The sequence below is a fragment of the Ursus maritimus genome, unplaced genomic scaffold (genome assembly GCF_017311325.1).
Source record: "Ursus maritimus isolate PB19 unplaced genomic scaffold, ASM1731132v1 scaffold_8, whole genome shotgun sequence".
Lineage (NCBI taxonomy): Eukaryota > Metazoa > Chordata > Mammalia > Carnivora > Ursidae > Ursus > Ursus maritimus.
In genome coordinates, this window is record NW_024426996.1 from 49,241,753 (window position 1) to 49,264,079 (window position 22,327).

Consider the following 22,327-nt stretch of genomic DNA (forward strand, 5'->3'; position numbering starts at 1 on the left):
ATCCAAAGTAAATAAAATCAGTATTTCAAAGAGGTATCTCTACTCCCATGTTTATAGAAGCATTATTCACTCTAACCTTGGTACGGAAACCACCTAAGTGTGCCTCCGCCAGTGAATGCATAGAGAAAATGTGGCATGTATTTATATACGATGGAATATAATTCAGCCTTTAAAAAAAGAAGGAAATCCTGTCCTTTGGGACAACATGGATAGACCTGGAGGGTGTTATGCTAAGTGAAATAAGCCAGACAAAGACAAACCACATGGTATCCTTTCTGTTTGGAATAAAATCAATAAGTCGAACTCATAGAAACAGAAAAGTGGTTGCAAGGGGCTGTTGTGTGAGGAAAATAGGGAAAGGTTAGAAAAAAGGGTACAAAATTTCAGTGACAAGATGAATTAATTCTAAGGATCTAATGTATAATATGGTGACTGTATTTGATAACACTGTTGTATAATTGAAATTTGCTAAGAAAGTAGAACTTAAATGTTTTCACACACAATAAAATAAAATGACTAGGTGAGGTGATCAATGTGTTGAACCCAGTGGGGACTCCTTTCATAATGTCTATGTATATCAAATCACTACACTGGACACTTTAAAATAGCTTATAATTTTATTTGTTAATTACACCTTCACAAAGTTGGTGGGGAGAATCGGGGAAGTAGAAAGCAAGAAAAGAAAGCCTACAATAATGTGATTCCTCAAACTCAGAGCTGGTGCCTTAAAAAACAAAATACAACAACAACAACAAAACCAAAACTGTGAATATGTAAGCCTTACTCCAGAATCAGCATCTCTAGAAGAAGGGAATTTGACTCTTTTTAAGCTCACAGGAGTTTTTGTAAAAGAGCCAACATTGAGGACTGGACTAGATGGTGTTTCTCAATTTGCCTCATCCAAAGAATGAGCTAGATAGCTTGTTAAACCCACTGAGTCCCCCTGTCTTTTCTGCAGATCCTTATGTAATAGGTCTGGGGTAGGGCCCCAGAATCTGAAAGTTTAAGAGAGTACCCAGTGATTTTTAGGATTGAGCAAGCTTGGGAAGCACTGAACTAAGCCGGATTTCCCAAACTTCTCTTGTGATAAGAATCACCTCTAGTTGGAAAGCAAATTCCTTTGCCCCCATCCAGAACAACAGAACCAGAATTTCTGGCTCAGAGATCTGGCAGTCTCTTGATTTAATAAAGACCTCCACTTGATTTTATTATCTGGGAAATGGTAATAAAGGCTCATTTATTCTCAACTCTGGTTTCTCATTAGAATCATCTGGGAACTCTCTCTCTTTCTGTGTATGTATGTATTACAATAGTCAAACATAAAGTTTACACATAAGTGTCATATTAGCGACATTTAGTACCTTCACGGTGGTGTGCGATCATCACTACTATCTAGCTCCAGAATATTTCCATCATTTACCCCGGGGATTTTTAAAACATCCAGATGCCTAGTCTCTACCCCAGCCAAATAAATGAGAATCCCTGGGGTGGGACCCATGCATCAGGACTCGTTAAAGCATTCCAGGTGATACCCATTTGCAGTTAAGTTCAGAAGACAGGATGCTACGCTCCTTTGTTAATGAATCCCACCAGGGTTTCTCATGCTGCTACTCTTCATTCCCTAAGTACACCAGCACTTTGCTCTTTGCCATTCTCTTTCCAAGGTGCTGCTTAATTTGATTCTTATGCTCCATCAAGGACCCTTAAATTCTTATGTCCTTCTCAGAAATGATAAGCAAGCTTCCTATTGCTTTTGTAGGTCTTCCATGAGCCTAGTCATAGTTATGCTCCCAAAAGTTCTCATTTAGTTGAATGAGTTTATGTAGAGTAATCTTACAATGATATTTTAGGAAGCAATGTTTTACCTAATTCAATAAACACAGATCAAGCACCAATTATGTGCCAAGCATTGTGTTAGCATGGGCCATAATCTGATGACGGGAATCAAGAAGGAAGACAGATATATGACCAGATGGACTATACTGTGACATATTCTATCACAGCAGGATGAGAGTGGGAATACTTAAAGAGAGGCATCCAAACCAGAGTCCACAAACTTTTTGTAAAGGACTAGAGCGTAGGTCTTCTTCGCTTTGGTGGGATATATGCAACTGTTATGCTTACTCAACTCTGCCACAGCCATTGCAGCACCAGAGTAGCCATAGACAATCCATATGCAAATGGGCATGGCAATGCTCCAATAAAACTTAATCTACAAAAAAAAAAAATGGTGGATTGCATTTGTCTTGAGAGCTAACATATGCCATCTTTAGATACATTTAGATACATCCAATAAAACTTAATCTACAAAAAAAAAAATGGTGGATTGCATTTGTCTTGAGAGCTAACATATGCCATCTTTAGATACATTTAGATGTATCTAAAACATACCGGAAAGGGGGGCGCCTGGGTGGCACAGCGGTTAAGCGTCTGCCTTCGGCTCAGGGCGTGATCCCGGCGTTATGGGATCAAGCCCCACATCAGGCTTCTCCGCTATGAGCCTGCTTCTTCCTCTCCCACTCCCCCTGCTTGTGTTCCCTCTCTCGCTGGCTGTCTCTATCTCTGTCAAATAAATAAATAAAATCTTTAAAAAAAAAAAAATACCGGAAAGGGAAGAGAGTTTTTCAGGAAAATCATATGAAAAGAGTCAAAACACTCTTGGAAACTTACTAGCAAAAATGGGGGAGAAAGATTCCAGGCAGAGAGAGAATGTCATGGCAAATCTTCAATTCATTATGGCTAGAGCCTGGGAGTCTTATGAAGAAGTAGGAAGGGATGAGCCTAGAGAAGGCAGGAGCCAGATCATTAGGGCTATGTGTAAACTGTATACTGAAGCAATAAACAAGGTTTTCAACATTTATGAAAGGTCTCCCTGGCCAGTGGATGAGGATGGATTGGGTGGGTCAAGGTAAGGCAGGCCTGTTAGTCAAAAGGTTGTTCTGTTGTTGGGAAAACTAGATATCCACATGCAGAAGAATAAAGCTGGACCCTCACCTAACACCATATATAAAAATTAACTCAAAGTGGATCAAAGACCTAAAAGTAAGAGCTAAAATTCTTAGAAGAAAACATAGGGCAGGGGTGCCCAGGTGGCTCAGGTGGTTAAGTGTCCGACTCTTGATTTTGGCTCAGGTCATGATCTCAGCTTCGCAGGATCAAACCCCACATTGGGCTCCATATGGCGTCAGCTTAAGATTCTCTCTCTCCCTTTGCCCCTCCATCTGCTCACACACATGCGCACACACTCTCTCTCAAATAAATAAATTTAAAAATCTTAAAAAAAAAAGAAGAAGAAGAAAACACAGGGGAAAAACTTCATGACATTGGCTTTGGCAATGATTTCTTGGCTATGACACCAAAATCACAGATAACAACAACAACAAAAATAGATAAATTGGGCAACATCAAAAAATTTTAATTTTGTATATAAAAAGACACAATCAACCAAATAAAAAGGCAATCTATGCAAAGGAAGAAAGTTTTTGCAAACCATATGTTTGATGAAGGGTTAATACCCAGACTATATAAAGATCTCCTATAACTCAATAACAAAACGAAACAACCTAATTTTAAAAATAGGCAAAGGACTTGACTAGACATTTCTCCAAACAAGATATTCAAATGACGAGTAAGTACATGAAAGATGTTCAACATCACTAATCATTAGGGAAATGCAGATCAAAACTACACTGAGATACCACCTCACAGCAACAAACAAACAAAGTAGGAAATAACAAGGTTGTTGAGAATGGGGAGAAATTGGAACCCTTGTGCATTGCTGGTAGGAATATAAAATGGTGCAGCCACATGACAGTTCCTCAAAAAAAAAAAAAAAACTAAAAAAATATTTACCATATGCTACAGAAATTCTACTCCTAGGTATATACCCAAAAGAATTGAGAGCAGGGTCTCGAAGAGGTATTTGTACTCCCATGTTCTTAGCAGCATTATTTACAATCAAAAGATGGAGGCAACTGAAGTGTCCATCAATGAACGAGCAGACAAACAAACACACAATGGAATAGTATTCAACCTTAAAAAGGAAGAGACTTCTGACAATGTGCTACAATACAGATAAACGTTGAGGACATTATGTTAAGTAAAGTAAGTCAGTCACAAAAAGACAAATACTGTGATTCTACTTATATAAGGTACCTAGAATTCAAATCCATAGAGACAGAAAGCAGAATGGTTTTAGGGGCTAGGGAAGAGCAAACGGGAAGATATTATTTAATGGGTACGGAATCTCAGTTTTGCAAGATGAGGAGTTCTGAAGATGGGTGGCAGCGATGATTGTCCAACCGTGCACATGTACTTAATGCCACTGAGCTCTATACTCCAAAATGGTTAAGATAGTAAATTTATGTTACATGTATTTTACCATAATTAAATATTTTTTAAAGGTTGTTGGTGTACTCCATGTAAGAAATGCTGTGTTTGAACTGAGGCAGTGGCAGTGATGATGGAGGGGAAGAGACAAATCCTGAACACATCGGGAGGAAAGTAATTAAAGAGTGGATATGGAGATGAGGGAGGGACTCCAGGTTTCAGTCTTGGGAGGTAAGTGTGCTAGAAAGAACGCATGGTTTTCTCCACACCTTACAGTAAGGTGACAAAATGGAGGCCCATAAAGACGTGCCATAAATCTTCCAACTTGTGGCCAGGAATTCTTTATTCTAAAATTTGCTGATTCCTCAGAAGCTGTGATGTGAGATCCTCCAAGAAAACTGATAAGGATTTTTGGTTTCCATGAATTCTGAAATGACTAGAAGGCGGCAGAGTCCACAGAGTTGAATAAAAGAAAAATGATGGAATACCTCACGGAAGGAAACTGATGAAAGAAAATTCTGAACTAAACAAATGTCTACCGAGTCCTACAATCTTTCAAGCACTATCTGAGGCATTAGGGTAAGTGGAGGAAAGATGAGCAAAGTCCCTGGCCTCAAGAAGATTTTAATTGGGGGAAAGTAGGCAACTTCCAGGACAGTATTAGTGAGCAAGAGTTATGAGCAAACTCAAAGACGGCGATGTGCCAGTGATGGTGAGAACTCTACCAAGGTGATAACTGAGTTGTTCCCTAAATAATGGGATGGAGCCTGTCTTTCAAAGATATGGAGGAAGAGTATTTCAGATAGAGGCAACTTCACCCGCAAAGGACACAAGGCAAGGGTGGTCTCAGTAGGTTTTAGGAACAGGAAAAAAATGAAAAAGGCCAGTGTGGCTGCCTTCTCTTGGACTTGATATGTTTGAGGTCTTGTTTAACCATCTGTGTTAGAATTCATTCTCAGAATATGTCAGTAGGCCATTGGGAGCACTGTATTAAAAAGTGCATCACAGGGGTGGGGGATGGGCAGGTGGAGCCCAGAGGACTTTTAGGGCAGTGGAACTACTCTGTAGGATACTGTAGTGATGGGTACGGGTCATTCTCCTTTGTCCAAACCCAGAGAGCGTACTACACTGAGAGAATCCCAGTGTAAACTTTGGTCTTCAGGTGGTGTTGATGTGACATCATAGGTTCCTCGATTGCAACCAACGTACCATTCTGGTGGGAGGTGTTGGTAATGCATGAGTGAAAGCGGGGGTAAATGGGAAATCTCTGTACTTCCCCCCTCAATCTGACTATGGACCTAGAACTGCTCTAAAAAATAAAGTCTATTTTTTAAAAGCAGGTTTAAAAAAAGCTCTGTAGATGAAAAAGGATTTAAGAGGGAAATTTTGTGAAGAAGAGAAAATTACAGCATCTAGGTTTGCACTGTTGAATGATGACAAACAAGAAAGTGAGTATCGTATGTAAGTCAGGATGAAGGTTACTTTTGGGAGAGAGGCAGGGAGTCGTGACAGAGATGGGGAGCACAGAGGACTCAGATGGCTAGCGAAGCTCTGTTTCTTCATCTGGGTGGTAGCTCCAAGGGTGTTTGCCTTATCATAATTCATTAAGTTGAATGACTGTCCCATATGGTCTTTCTGTACATGTCATCTATTAAACACAATTTAAACAATAAAGTATATTCATTCCAGTTTTTAAAGTGCATTACAAGGACTCTCTCTCCTTCAGTCCTTATGACAGCCCTGCTAAGTAGGTATTCTCTTCCTGCTTTAATGATGATCAGGAGATATTTAAGCTGCTGGCCCAAGGAGATGAATATAGTTAATAAGAGAACCAAGATTTGAATCCAGGTGTTCTGAACCCAAAGTTCTTACTGACTTACGCTGCCTCTCACCACGCATTCAGAATAGTAATAGAACACATTTTACAAGGAGGTCTTGAAATACGCTCCTTGAGAATCCATGGGGGCCACCACGGAATTTAGCTTTAGCAACTCTCCAGACTGAGGAGGCCACTGTCACACATGGCAGTTCAGTCAAAAATCGGTTACAAGACACTCGCTTGCCCCTTCCACTCCCTACTCTGCAGACACTTCCCAAGACAGTGGTAGAGAATGAGGCCCATCCTCTCTCCAGGCTACCTTCCTAAATGGACACCATTACTCCACCATAAGCCCTTTACCCATCCAAAGGCCTTCCGTGAACAGTCAGGTTGGTGGGCCCCAGAATGTCAGTCAAGTGTGAGAGGAAAAATGTTGGAATTTTAACTTTCCCAGAATGTCAGTCAAGTGTGAGAGGAAAAATGTTGGAATTTTAACTTTGTCCTTTCCTTTTACTGCCTCTTCCCCCAGGACAAGTCTCCCCAGGAATACTTTCTCCTTTCCCAAACCTGCTTTCTACTCTCTGAGCCACATCTCAAATCCTTCAGCCCGACAGCCCTAGTCAGAAAGCTCAATCCCTCTGCTTAAGAAAAGGAGTTTCAGGGGCGCCTGGGTGGCACAGCGGTTAAGCATCTGCCTTCGGCTCAGGGTGTGATCCTGGAGTCCTGGGATCGAGCCCCACATCAGGCTATTCCGCTATGAGCCTGCTTCTTCCTCTCCCACTCCCCCTGCTTGTGTTCCCTCTCTCACTGGCTGTCTCTCTCTCTGTCAAATAAATAAAATCTTTAAAAAAAAAAAAAAAGAAAAGGAGTTTCAGGCTCTTGGTCTCTACCTCCATTTTACAAACCTGAGCAATGCTTTGGCTTCAACCAGATGTTCGTTAGGACTCTCCTCTGCTCAGTCAGCAAATAAATATTTACTGAGCACCCAGTATAGGCTGAGGATCCTGAGGGTCTTATTCTCAGCATCAGCGTCGGGCTGGGGTTGGGGGTCTTCCAGTCCCACAAGGGTGCACATGGATATTCCACCCAGGCTTCCCACCAGAGAGAGCTAGAGATGACTCCTCAGCGGCACCTAAGAAGTGAGCACACCTCACCATGACACAGCCAATGCGAGACGCTCTCGCCTAGAGGAAAGGGTATTTCTCCCATTAACATGGCTTTGGGCTTTCTACAACCCTTTAAATTTTTTTTCAAAAAAACCCGAAAAACAAAAAAAGCACATTTCTTGGACATCTACTAAGCTCCAGAAACAATCCCTGGTGCTGGGAATACCAGTGGAAAGCAAGGCTCTCTGCTCCCTGTTTTGTAGCAGGGAGTCTGGCAGACACATGGTAGAAGGTGGTTAGCCCTCCCCGATTCGGAACAATATAGCCTCTGCTGTTATTGCACGAAGGAGATTTACCTCTTTCCTGCCTGGCCGAGCCTGGCTTGCATCACCAGAGTCGCCACCCGGCTGTCAATGCTCGCAGTGAGGGGCAATGGTGCCAGGTCCCATTAAATGATGTTGATTCTAAGTTCCCCGGATGGTGAAGGGGCGGGGCTGCTGCCTCTGTTAAGATTACAGACTTTTGAGCTCCTTCCTCTACTTAAACCCCACCCATAACAATTCCCCTCTGCCTAAAAGATAGCATCGAAATTCCTGAGCTGGGGCTCCCAAACCTTCCTAATCAGGTCCCTGTCTGTATTCCCAGCACCTCCACCCCCCAAAAGCCCTTACTCTCCCTTATGTCAACCCCATCTTCAGTTGTCTGCAGTTTTTGAACCAGAAAGTCACGTTTTCCTCGGTGCCTTGGACTTCACTGTGCCTGGCACGCCAGCCACTTTGCCGCTAACCATGCTTGCCTGACAATCTCCTCCTCCAGGCTTAACTCAGCCCCCAGCCACCTGTGAAGCTTCGCCTGCCCCTCAGTTCCCCAACCCCACAGCATTAGAGATCTCACTTCTCCTGTCCCAAAACCCCTGGTCTGTACCAGAGGCCATATGAGCAACTGGGTCATGTCATCATTGTGCTTTTGCTTCTCTCTCTCCACACATCCCTCCCCCCGCTCTGCTGTGTGTCTGTCTGTCTCTCTTTCAGGAAGGGATTGTGCTCTCCTATTTCTGTGCCTCCAGAACCAGCACCATGTCCACACATGGTTTTGCTGGAGATGAGAAAGAACTAGAAAGGCAGAATCCCCATCACAACCCCAGCTACATTACCACTCACATCTGATGGTGTGCATATTGGAGTGTGTGTATATGTGTCTGTGTGTGTGCGTGCGTGCGCGTGTTCAGAAGAAGAGGAAAATGAAGCAGACGTTGAGAGGGAAGGTGGGTAAGTCCAACACTGTGAAGTTACCAGTTTTTATATCATTCAGACCTGGTCATTATGAACCTCCTACTTGTTCTCTCTGCTCCTCTCTTATTTCCCTGCAGTCTGTTTTCCACCCAGCAGTTAGAGGGATCATCTTTTAAAAAAGATCATATCATTTTGCTTGAAACTCTGCAATGGCTTCCCGTCAATCAGCTCACACAGAACCCAGCCCAAGTCCTTATGATGGCCATCAAGGTTCCCTCTGACCTGCTCCCCGCCCGAGGCCTTTCTCGCTCCTACCCCACTGGCCTCCTGGCACCAGCTCTTCCCTCTTCGGGGAATCCTCTTCCCCACATGCATCAGTTTGATCAGATGTCATTTTCTCAGTGAGATCGGCCCTGATTGCCCCACTCAACACTCCCACATGCCCCCGCCCCAGCTCCTTGCCTTGCTCTGCTGAGTTTTTCTTTTTTCCATAGCTTTCTTCACTTTCTATCATTCCAGATGCTTTACTCTCATGTTATTTATTGTCTGTCTCCTGCCCATCTCGCTGCCCTGCCCAAGTTCTGAGGGCCTTATCTTTTCCGTGGTTATGTAGCTATTTGTGAAGTTGGTCCCCTTATTATTATTATTATTCCCCTTATTGTTTCCGTAACTCAGTAGAGAAACCTTCACATAGATCTTTGATTATTTCTAAGAATTGGAGTTCCTTGATTAGATGGTGCATAAGATTTTTTATACATATCACAAAATTGATCGCCTATCACACTCTTTGTAGTATGTACTTATTGGGAAGGAGTGTTACTCTCTGTTTGGGGACAATTTATAAACTTAAACTTATAATGTGTCCCAGCAATTCTGCTCCTAAGAGTCTACTCACAAGAAATGAAAACCTCTCCACACGAGCACATGTCTATGAATGGTCAGAGCAGCATTCTTCATAATAGCCCCGAGCTGGAAACCACCAAATGTCCATCAACTGAGAAATGGACAAATAAGACGAAGTATTTTCATACAATGAGATACTATTCAGCCTTGAAAAAGAACTAGTGGGACACGCTACAATGTGAATGAACTTGTGCTAAGTGAAAGAAGCTAGATGCAGAAGACTGTTTGTAAGATGCCATTTATGTGAAATATCCAGAAAAGGCAATTTATAGAGATAGAAATCAGATGTTACCTGAGGCTGAGAGTGGGAATAGGGATGAACAGTAAACAGACACAAGAAATTCTGAGGGATGATGGAAATGTTCTGAAACTGGGTTTGTGGGGATGGTTTTACAACTCTATTTACTAAAATAATTAAATTGCATACTTACGATGGGTGAATTTCATAGTATGTAGATTATACTTTAATAAAGCTATTAAGGAAATGGGGAAGAAAGTAATCGGGAGAAAGATTAGGAAGAAAATTAATATAAAATGCATGCTGTGATTTTAAAAGTTTGAGAAATGGGGCCCTTGGCTGGCTCAGTTAAGTGTCTGCCTTTGGCTCAGGTCATGATCCCAGGGTCCTGGAATCGAGCCCCATATTGGGCTCCCTGCTCAGCAGGGAGTCTGCTTCTTCCTCTCCCTCTGCCCCTCCCCAGCCCCCGGCTCATTCTCTCTCTCTTTTCTCAAATAAATGAAATAAAAATCTTAAAAAAAAAATAATTTAAAGAGTGAGAAATGTTTGAGATGTTGAGAAACAGTACAGCATAAAGCAAGAAAGCAAGAAGGAAGAAAGGAAGGAAGGAAAGAAGGAAGGAAATTATATATATGTGTGTATATATATATTTGAGGGCCCCTTTTGTGATGGCTCGAGACTATCAGAAGACACCCCAGTGGTGTTCATGAAATTCACGAAATGAGTCACCTTTGCACCAATAACACTGAATTATGGTCTCTATACTGCCACCATGTGTCTTTAAAGTAGAGACGTGGGACCACAGCATCCCACAGAAGTAAGCCAAGGCACATGAGGTAGAAAAGACCAGGCTTGGTCTCTGAGCCAATTGTTATTCTTTATTTCAAAGAAGATTTTTATGGGTTTTAAATGTTAAAATAATAATTATTATAAAGCCCTCAACTGTGGCTTCTATGTTTTCAAAAGGAATGAAAAAGGGAAACTTCCAGAGTGCAGTGGCTCTGTTGGTGGCATTTCTGAGCACGACTGGGTGGGGAAGTGGGGCAGGGGTGGGGGATGCAGCTACAGAAAAAGATAGTCTCAGAGAGAAGAGAGAAGGAGCGCAGGTTGTCTCAGAAGGCCTGGAATGCTTCACCGCACACAGAACGTGAACGTTCCGTACCATGCATTTTAAGAACAGTACTTTTTTTAAATTATATTCAAGCAGATTGGATTTATGTGACTTTCTGTAGCAATGAGTAAAATGTCTAGGTCAGATTTCAATCCATGATTAAGGGTACGCATCATTTTTCCTGTTTATATTTCACCAACCTGGTGCCTCATGATGAAAACCATAAGCAGAGTTTCGGACGGGTTTCTGAGACAAAGTCGGGTTGTGGGCTGGACCAGGGAACCCAGGGGCCTTAAACACCCCCAGGGAGGATATAGAATAAGGAAGCGTTGTCAGTTTCCAAAATTTCAGCCTAGTTTTCACACCCCCATACTCGGAGATGGTGAGGAGGGCAAGGAACTGAGAAGAACCACTGTGATTTCTTCCCAGTGCAGCCCCGGGGGTCAGTGGTGGGGCCTGTGAATGTGTGGCTGACAGTGGACAGGGAAATCCAGTGACGCCATGAATATGTTGCATTGCCTTATTAAGTCATGTGTGAGATTTTTATTGCTGCATAACAATTTGCCACACACGTAGAAACTTAAATCCACACCCATTTCGTAGCACAGGGTTCTGTGGGTCAGAAGTCCAACACCGCGTGCCTGGGCGATCTTACAAAGAAGCTGTCTTAAAGCTGAAGTTAAGGGGTGGGCTGCATTTCTTTCTGGAGGCTCTCGGGAAGGTTCTGCTTCCAAGCGCCTTCAGGTTGTCCACATTCGGTTCCTTGCAGTTGTAGAACTTAGATATTCATGTCCGTGCTGACTGTCCGCTGGGGGTCACGCTGGGCTCCTAAAAGCTAACCACGTTCCTTTGCCAGGAGGAGCCAAATCCTTTTTAAGGACTAGGTCAGGCCAAACAGGGATAATCTCTCTATCTTAATGCCAATTTATTTGGAACCTTAATTACGGTTGCAAAATCCTTTCAAAGCCACATCTAGACTGGTGTTTGAATACCTGGGAGATGGTTTTTATACACTCGGCGCTGGGAATCTCAAGGGCCGTGTTGGAATTCTGCCTCAGCGACTTACCTGGGAAAGATTCTCCAGCGTAGCTAAGTGATCCTCAGGGGTGGTGGTAACAAGCCCTAATGGACGTTTTGGAAATTCGTGGGCAATCATTTTGTTGTTGTAATGATGTAATGTAATCCAGGGCCAGGTTGCAAGAAGACTGGCCTCCCACAAGGAGGAATTGGGCAGCATCTTACCCAGTTTCGGGCACCACTCCAGACGTTCATGTCAGTGACAAATCTGTATCATTTTCTGTACTTCTATATATTTTTTGCTCAGTGTTTGCACTGAAGTTTCCAGAAATGCACTTAGTGGGTGAACCAAGAGAAATAACATGGTTATTTTGCCAGGGACTTTACCAAGATTGGTCAGCCATTTTGGGAAACTCACTTGATTAGAAACAAGGTGGCTCCTGAAATGGGACTTGTCAATGCGCCACCCCCCCCCTTCTGTCTGCATTGGCGGCTGTCCCTGTCTCAGCGACGTTATGTTAAACACAAGCGTCACCCTACTTTCTGTCTTCTAATATAGTAACACCTAAACACTTAACTGTCGAACACGTTTTCTTTCCTTTCTCTTTCTTTATTAGAGTATAGTTGGCACACATTGTTACATGAGTTTCCGGTGGACACATAGTAATTGGACAGGTCTATGTGTTACGCTGTGCTCACTGCAAGTGTAGTGACCACCTGTCACCATACAATGCTATTAGAGTATCATTGACTATATTCCCTATGCGGTAGCTTTTACCATATTTTCTTTCTTTAAGTGGACTTTTTACAATGACATGTATAGATAGGTTATATTAGCTATGAACCCTCAGGGTAGTGAAGGGGGCATTACAACATAGAGGGTTAATAAGGGGCCGTGGTCCTGAAGGACTGAGAACCGAAGGTCTACAGTGCTGTGCACGTGCTGAAGCCGGGAGTTGCCAAGAGAATGAGTAGTGGAGCTTGTGATCCATGAACTCAGGGATAGAAGGGACTTCCATGAGCTTTGAGTCTAATACTTTTATTTTTAAAAAATGAAAAAACTAAAACCAAAAAAGGAAAAGGGAGTTGGCTAATGTCACCTAACCAGCTAATGTCAATGTCGGGACCAGACCCAGTACTCTTAATAGAAGGGTCAAACGAGTCTATATGAAACTACCTGAAAATTAAATTAACTTTGTTTAACTGAAGTGTTAAGGAAAATGTTTTTCTAAAGATCTAACAATTTAATATTATACAATTAACGCCATTATTTTCTAACGTTAAGATGGATTTGGAGGCAAGGTTTTACTAGATGTAAGTCTATTGTAGAATTGGTTATATCGGGGCACCTGAGTGGCTCAGTTAAATGCCTGACTTTGGCTCGGGTCATGATCTCGGGGTTCTGGGATTAAGCCCACATCGGTCTCTCCACTCAGCAGGGAGTCTGCTTCTCCCTCTGCACTGAGCCCCCTCATGCCCATGCTCTCTCTCTCCTTCTCAAATAAATAAGTAAATAAATAATCTTAAAAAAAAAAGAGAGTTGGTTATATCACATCAATTGTACTTCATATAACATCTAACTCAGTATTGGCAGACAAAGTATTTGTTTAATGAACTTGTAATTTGAACTTATTACTGCTTATTTCTATTTCTATTTATGATAAAATAAATAGAACCTGGGTAAAATTATGAATTGCCTAACAGACAATTCAGAAGGCTGGTTTTGGCCAATCTTTGTATCAGGACTGGGTTAGCCCTGTCCAAAACACTGGGCCGAAATGAAGGCCCAAGTACTATCACATCTCCATTTGCCCAGAAGGGCCACCGTCACCAGTAGCGATTGGTTTTTCTTTCCTGAATTGTGTTCAAACTTAGCTACAAAATTGCCATAAGTTTTCCTATGCTGCCACCTACTGGGCATAGTAAGTATAGTTTTGAGTAAAGCTTTGTCTTCTTTTTTTTTTTTTTTTTATGGAATTAAGTAATTTTTTTTAAAAAAGATAAAATGAATTTATGGGACTTCATCAAGATTAAAAGTTTCTGCACAGCCAAGGAAACAGTCAAAAAAAAACTAAGAGGCAGCCCACGGAATGGGAGAATATATTTGCAAATGACACTACAGATAAAGGACAGGTATCCAAGATCTACAAAGAACTTCTCAAAGTCAATACATGAGAAACAAATAAACAAATCAAAAAATAGGCAGAAGATATGAACAGATACTTTTCCAATGAAGACATACAAATGAAAAAATGACACATGAAAAAATGTTCAAAATCATTAGCCATCAAGGAAATTCAAATCAAAACCACACTGAGATACCACCTTACGCCAGTTAGAATGGCAAAAATAGACAAGGCAAGAAACAACAATTGTTGGAGAGGATGTGGAGAAAGGGGATCCCTCCTACATTGTTGGTGGGAATGCAAGTTGGTACAGCCACTCTGGAAAACAGTGTGGAGGTTCCTTAAAAAGTTAAAAATTGAGCTACCCTATGATCCAGCCATTGCACTACTGGGTATTTACCCCAAAGATACAGACATAGTGAAGAGAAGGGCCATATGCACCCCAATGTTCATAGCAGCAATGTCCACAATAGCTAAATCGTGGAAGGAGCCGAGATGCCCTTCAAAAGCTTTGTCTTCTATTATTCAATGTGCTTCTATGGGAAGTAGAGAACTTATTTGGTCTTAAATATCCAAAAACTGAACATTTATAAAAGGTTATTTCCTTCAATCACTAGAGATATCTTAATGTCATCCAAAGAAAACAAACCTATGAATCTCCATTTTCAAAACGCCTCTTCTGTCCTAAGTTTAAATTATAATTCCCTTCTTCAAAATCCCTACCCTACAAGAGGGTAAATAAATTGCTATGGTTCATGTCTTGATGTAAAACAGAACGTACCCTCCTCACTGCAAAGAACAAAGCACTGATAGTCTAGGAGCCATGGTTTAGGATACCTTGTAGGAAAAGTTGTTCTGGAAATGAGCCTTATCCCAGAAAATGAGGCGTGGCTTGGCAGTAAGCAGAAAAGGACACGTGGTACCTTGGCATTTAGCTTGGAGAAAAAAAGAGAGAAGGCTAGAAAGAAAGTAGCCGGTGATAAAAAATAGAAACAACAGCATCTGCTGTGTTCCAGGCACATCCCCAAGAACGTCACAAGCATTGTCATGGGATTCTCACAATCACCGAGGAGGCAGAGCCTGAATGGACTTCTCAGAGGAGGAAGTCAGGGTCTGGAGGCGTCCAGCGGGTAAGGGCACGATTGGCACAGCCTGCCGCTCTCAAGCACAGAGCTCTGCGGCCAGGAAGGTGCAGCCCCAGGAGACCGCGCACCAGCAGAGTGTCAGGAGACAAACCAAAGCAGCCCCTCGTTCAATGTCATTGAGTTTAGTTTAAAAAATCACAGCCAAAAGGAGCCTAAGGAGATATGACAACCGCATGATTTGGGGTATCCCGGACAGGATTTTGGAACAGAGAGAAGGCATTAGGTGAACACGGAAGAAATACGAATCAAGGATGGGCTTTAGTTAATAATTTATCGATACGGGTTCATTCACTGTGGTAAATGTATCATACTGAGGTGAAGATTTTAAGCCTGGTTTTTACAGGATGATTAACACTATGGAAAAGTCTGATTCCTAAGAAGTAGACGCATTAGTTTAACATTGGATTTTGCGTTGGTTTAATACTGATGGCAGGGAACGGAGGCCACTGTCGCTGTCTCTGACTGCACTTGGCAGAGTCTGACCTCGGCCACCACTACCACCACCATGCCTGGGAGCGGGGAGGGGGCCCGCACCCACCCGCCCACTCGCCGGCCTCCGCTGCTGCACCTGCCCCCACCCGGTCCCCCCAGCCCAGCCTGATGGCGCAGATGGGACCGGCCCCTGCAGATGGGGCCCTGCGCCTACGAGCTTCAGCAGTTCCCGGCCTGCTCTGTCACTCAGAGGCCTGTCCCTGTGTGAGGGCTTGAGGGAGGTCCTGAAGCAGTGCCAGTACAACCGCTGTCTGAGCTCCCTGCCCTGAAGAGACAGGTGCAGACTCGTGCAGATCCATGGGCCAGCCCTGCCCCCACCTTCACCATGACATCAGACTGTACCCATGGAGCTGGGATTGGGAGGGAGGAGGGGGTTTCGCACCCCACAGATGATCGGAGACGCCAATGTGCGGTTAAAGGAGTTTGTCTTAGACCAAATCTCTCTCTCTCTCTCTCTCTCTCTCTCTATATATATATATATATTGCCAACATAAGAAGGGAAAGGAAACCATCAAATGATTTAAATTGCTCAAATCCAGATATTTTGTATTAGGAGAAAACATCATCCACACTATTTGTTCTGCTGAGACTTCTCTACTTCTCTTTCTCCGTTGTTCGTGAAGATTCACACACACGCATTCCTCCAGTCTGTTATTAACAGTCTATGTCACATTAGTACGATTACTCAGGCAAGTTCTGCATGTACTGAGCTCTGTGCGGCTTATCTCAGCTTGACCCTCCAAATCCTGTGGGAGAGGTCCTATCATTCCCATTCTACGGGACTGCACCAGACCGCCTGACCAAGGGCAGTTCACAAGAGCACACTCTGCTGGGCTCCATCAACCCACACCGAGTTCCTCAGCCAATGCCAAGTCAACCTATCAGACAGGTGAACGACTTAATGCCATTATACCAATGAGTTAAGATCACATCATTCAAGGGACAAAGAAAGTTAATTCTGCCAAATTAGCATGTCAAGTCATTATTTAACATGACAGGGTGTGTAGGAAATTGAACGTGTTCCAAATAATTTGAGGTTTAGGAAAACATAAAGATGATTATTTTAAGTTCTAAAATAGCCCTGTAATAGGGGTGCCTGGCTGGCTCAGTGGATAGAACAAGTGACTGCTGATCTCAGCGTCATGAGTTCCAGCCTCACGTTGGGCATAAAGCTCACTTAAAAGTAAATAAAATAGCTTTATAATGGAGCCCGCAGAAGACAAAAGACTAAGTTAATGAGTTCCACTGACTTCAATTATGAATTAAAGAAACTTGAGAGTAAGCTGGAATTAACCAGCAGGTGCTCCCTGCAGAGTTCTAAGTCCTAGGGAAAAAAACGTACTTTTTTATCATGAGTAATATAACTTTGGAAAGCTTGGAAAATGAGAAAATAAAGTTAAAATCACTCATAATCTCAATACCTAGAGAGGGGGGCAGACCCAGGTCCTTGAGAAATTGCAGATTTCACAAGGACACACAGCAAGGGTGTTAGAAGGGGTTGTGGAGGTGTGGGACCCCAACGCTTAAACGTCATTCGCTTAAAATTGGGCCCATCTATGCCCAGCCATAATCAATGTTGTGGGCTCTGAGAGCCAGTCTGCTCACGTTTGAAGCTGGGTTAACATCATTTCCTACCAAATAACCTTCAGCAAGCTGCTTAAACTTTGCTATGCCTTAGTCTTCTGTTTGCAAAATGGGGATAATACCAATCTCAATGATGACAAAGTTTGATTTAGAATATAGTTAAAAAGTTAGCCATTATGGTCTTTTCTAAACACAAATATATACACGTTTGTAAAACTATCTCACTCATTTCATGCATAAATATTTTTCCATGTTTTGGGGCCTTTCAGACAGACCAAGTATTATGCTTAATAAATGTGTAACCCTAAAGACTCCTCAATTGGACATGTTGGGTGTTAGTTTAAAAAGGTGCTTAGGGGCACCTGGGTGGCTCAGTCGGTTAAGCATCTGATTCTTGGTCTCAGCTCAGGTCTTGATTTCAGGGTTTGTGAGTTCAAGCTCTGCTTTGGGCTCCGTGCTGGGCGTGGAGCCTACTTAAAAAAAAAAAAAAAAAGCAGGGGGAGATGTTTAACATCAGGTGGCTTTGCTTGTTGAAAGCACTAGAATCATCTTCAAGGCCAAAGACTGATAACATGTTAAGGAATAAACCAATGGAATGCAAATCTTTGACAAATCCAAGGCGTCAATTAAGACGGCTTGCTGGGGAAACAGGTGCATACTGCCTTCATATGGAATACAAAGTCAGTGGTACCCCCTTGGAGTTGTACGTGGCTGAGGCCTCAGAGAGAACAGTGGGGAGGATGTTGGTACTAGATGGAACCTTCAGAGGCCCTTTCCTGACACCTTCACTCTTGTGTCTAGTTTAACATGAAACAATGAAGATGTGGAAGAGGGTAATTCTTTTGCCCCAAATTACTGGGAGGCAAAAGTGGAGGTCAAAGCCAGGTTTGATAAACCCTAAAGCCTGTGATACTGACTCCCAACCTAGTCTAGCTACCCTTTAGGTAGTGAGTCCACAGTCTAAGCCCGGTTTCCCTTGTGAATAGCAGTGAGGCCTTGGACATGTAACCTAACCTCTGTGCTGGCATAAAACTGAAAAATCTCTACCTCCAGGGGTGCAATCACCCACACATGTTAGCTATCACATAACCTTTCATGTATGGCATGCTAAGACATGTTAATTTGGGAGCATTTTAATAAATGTTTCTCATACATGAAGTACAAAGGCTTCGAGCTACACTGGTAAAATTTTTATTTCTGAAGCCAAAAGTAATAAATAAATTATATATTTAATTTATTTATTTTACACTGGCTTTGTTTCCTTTCCCCTAAGTCCTCCTTCAAAGTGTCGTACAGAAGTCACACACCAATTTAGAATTGAAAATACATCCCTGCGGCTTCAACTCTAAGTAATTAGAATCATCTGAATCACTGTATATTTTGTTTTATTACATTAAAAGAATGTCAATAGTAGTGGTCATTTTCCTCCTAGGAACCAAAATATCTTTCACTTGGAAGCTGGATTCATAACCTTAGTCTAATTATGAGAAAAACACTGGACACAGCCCAGTAGAGGGGCATCATGTCCAGTACCCCTCAAAACTGTCAAGTCCTCAACAACAAAATCTGAGAACTGATCAAGCCAAGAGGAGCCGAGACAGGACAACTAAATGTAAAATAGTGTCCTGGATGGGCTCCTGGAACAGCAAAAGGGCATTAGGTCAAAACTGGAGAGAATTTCGGGAAGCTATGGATGTGAGTTAACAGTAATATCAAGATTGGTTCGTGTTTATACTAAGGTAAGATGTTAATAGGCAAAATGGAGGAGGAATATATGGAAACTCTGTAAGAGCTCAATCTTCCGTCAATCTAAAATTCATCTAAAATGAAGTCTAAGAATTTTTTAAGTCTACAAAAATACAGAGTTATATAAATGTATAGAAAGGAGTGCCTGGCTGGCTTAGTCGGTGGACCATATGACTCTTGATCTCGGGGTTGTGAATTTGAGCCATAAGTTGGGTTGGAGATTACCGAAAATCTTTAAAATGAATGAATGAATGAGAACAAAGTCTGGAGACACCGAACCAATACTATTTTGATGGTAATTCTTCTACCTGTGCCCTAGGTGTTGCTTCTACGGAGGACAGAACTACATAGCACTGGAGGAGAAGGAGAGAGAGAAAGTGGAAACCAGATGAGGCTCATCTCTTAATCAGCAGAAAAGTTTTATTTCTTTTAAGGACAAACAATTAAACCACATCCAAGGCCTTAACTTACAGACGCAAACCAAAGTAGCTATTTAAAGCATTAGGTATTGAGGTACGATACATACATCGAGGGGAAATGCTTCGCCATCTAAAGCTTATACCAAACTTTGCTCGATCGACAGCTGAGCTCGGCTAGTGCTTGGGTGTGGCTCAGGGGAAGAGTGTGTCTGCAGAACCAAAGGAGAACAGCTGTGTTCCACAAGCACTGGAGCATTCTGGACCGCATTGGTGGGGGTAGGTCTCACGTAGAAGGGAAGGGGGGGAAAGCTACGTCCCTCCCCCAGGGCATTAGGCTGCCTTGCAGAGTGCCACAGCAGAAAAGCGGACCTCCCCTTGCTCACGCTCGGTGAATTCTCTGCAGACCTTGGCGGCGTCCTGAAAGGAGAAATGTCATTCATATCCAAACAGCAGCGGCTCAAAAGGACGTTTCAACAAGAAAGTGAACGGTAAGGCTCAGGGTTCACCTTGATCAACTTCACACCTCCCATTAAATTTGTAAACCAGGGCTGGCTTCAGACCAAAAAAAACACAACCAAACAAACAAAAAAATCGAATGATGGGCAAGACAGGAACCCATGACAAGGACTTGACTTTAGAAGCTTTGACTTCTTTATGACTTCGCCAAGCGCTCAGGGCTTCCTCCACCTTGTGCCTAGTTTCGACAAGAAAACCACATACACTAGGAGTGTGCTTTGCCTCAAATCCCAACAAGGTAAAAAACTGATGATCTCTCCCATAAGGGGGCCTAAGAGAAAAGTTCCCCTAACTCAAGAAATTCCAACACTAATTTCTTTCAAGTACACACTGTACAGAACAGCCGTAAGCACCTGGTGTTCCAGGTGCTAATGAATTCTTATTGATGGTGGAATGCCATGTGTTACTAGTTCTAAGACATAGATTACAAAGATCGGTAATAGAGAACTGATCCCAAATTCTAGGGTTGAAATGCCTTGGCATAGACAGTAAATGTCAATCACTGTTTCATCCGTGAAAAGTCCAGTGGAAAGATAGCTCCACAAACCATATGAAATATAAGACCTTTAAGAGGGCAGAGCAGTCACGACACATCAGCTCCCAAGGTTTAAAAACCATCAACTCCATGAGTTCTAGACTGACATCTCATATTTCATTCTCTATCAGGATTTTTAATACACTGGTTTCCAGACCCTTCCTGTAGGACCCACAGGGAGAACTACAATTAAAAGTATGTCTATAAAGGGAACAGCCATCTCCTACAGACAATGAGCAGTGACCTCAGAACTCATGGGTTAAGTTTATGTAATTTCTTACCAGTTTAGCAATAATTTACCATGTAGTTCAGACAACCTGAACCATACATGAACAGCCTTGAGAATTTTCACTAATTAAGATGCTGGTTCATATCCCATTTAATTCTAAATGAGATTCTAATTAGTTTTTATTTTTTTTAAACAGCGTTTTATCTTTCCCACCCACCTCATAAATTCTACTCAAGTAACAGTTTTAGGTATCCTATGTGGGGTGCATTTTATGGTATGAGCAGGGTTCAATCGGAGAGTAAGTACCTTAGAGCTTTATTAGAAGGACCAGTCTTTCCCCCAAATGGGTCACCACCAGAAGTTCTGCCTCTGCAAACGCCCCCCCCCCAATCCTGCTTTTCTAGATCTATTTCTCATTCCGTATTACTACTCCCAAATGCCCCTTGTATAGCCGAGAATCAGCTCTGATTTCAGGTGTATGTAACAGCAGGTTAGAGAAAGCAACCCTCCCTCCTACCACGGCATAATTTGGTCCATTAGCACCTTGAAGTCACGAGGTTTATGACGTTCCAAAGCAGGTCTATCACCCAGAAAGGCTGCTGAACAGTGGCCAAGACTGCCCAGATTAAACCATGGCTTCTGCCATTTAAGTTATCGACCGGGATCCTCACTTAACCTCTGTACCTGTTTCCTCACCTGTAAAATGTGGATATAATACGTACCTCAGAGCCTCATTAAAAGAATTCTCTAAAAGCTAGAAGTCACTTAGGATAGCATCTAGCAAACTGTAGCCCACTGCCTGTTTTTATGAATAACATTTTAATAGAATACGGCCACACACTCTCTTAGACACGGTCTACGGTCCGCTCTGCGGCCGTAACAGCAGCGTGGAATACAAGCACACCTCATCCCGTCGCACTTCGCCTTACTGCAATTCTCCGAGATTGCATTTCTACAAACGCAAATTCTGTAGCAACCATGCGTCAAACAAGCCTATCAGCGCCTTTTTTCCCAACAGCATTTATTCGCTTTGTGTTTCTGTGTCACGTTTTGGTGATTCTTGCAATATTTCAAACTTTTTTTTACTATATTTGTTATAGTGACCTGTAATCAGTGATACTTGATGTCAATTGTTTAAGGGCGCTACAAACCACACGCGTACAAGACAGCAACCTTAATCAATAAACGTGTGCGTGCTCACTGCTCCGGTAGCCAGCTTTTCCCCCATGTCTCTCTCCCCTCAGGCCTCCCTGTTCTGAGACTGTATTAAAATTAGACCAATTAATAATCCTACAATGGCCTCTGTGTTCAAATGAAAGGAAGAGTCACACATCTCTCACTTCACATCAAAAGCTACAAATGATTAAGCTTAGTGACGAAGGCATGTTGAAAGTCGAGACAGGCTGAAAGCTAGGGCTTTTGTGCCCAACAGCTAGCCAAGTTGTGAGTGCAAAGGAAAAGTTCTTGACGGAAATTAAAAGTGTTACTCCAACGAGCACATGAATGACAAGAAAGCAAAACACCCTTATTCCTCGTATGGAGAAAGTCTGAGTGGTCTGGATAGAAGATCAGAGCAGCCACAACATTCCCCTAAGCCAAAGCCTCATCCAGAGCAAGGCTCTCTGATTCTGTGAAGGCGGAGAGAGGGGAGGAAGCTGCAGGAAAGTCTGAAGCTAGCAGAAGGTGGTCCAAGTTTAAGGAAAGAAACCGTCTCCATAACATCAAAGTGCAAGGAGAAGCAGCAAGCGCTGGTGTAGAAGCTGCAGCAAGTGATCCAGAA

General features: G+C 42.6%; 1 protein-coding gene across 2 annotated transcripts in view; it reads right to left on the reverse strand.

The window, feature by feature from the left end:
* Window positions 1–22,327, reverse strand: part of UCHL1 (ubiquitin C-terminal hydrolase L1) — a 60,117-nt gene that overhangs the window by 26,559 nt on the left and 11,231 nt on the right. Inside the window, exon 9 of one of the 2 annotated variants that reach the window (XM_040625419.1) lies at window positions 19,249–19,684. The exons of the other annotated variant lie outside the window; for it this stretch is intronic. Within the exon in view, the coding sequence (XP_040481353.1) occupies window positions 19,598–19,684 (87 nt within the window). The 3' untranslated portion in view covers window positions 19,249–19,597. Of the gene's footprint in view, window positions 1–19,248; window positions 19,685–22,327 lie in introns of those variants that run through there. 2 annotated transcript variants of the gene reach the window in all.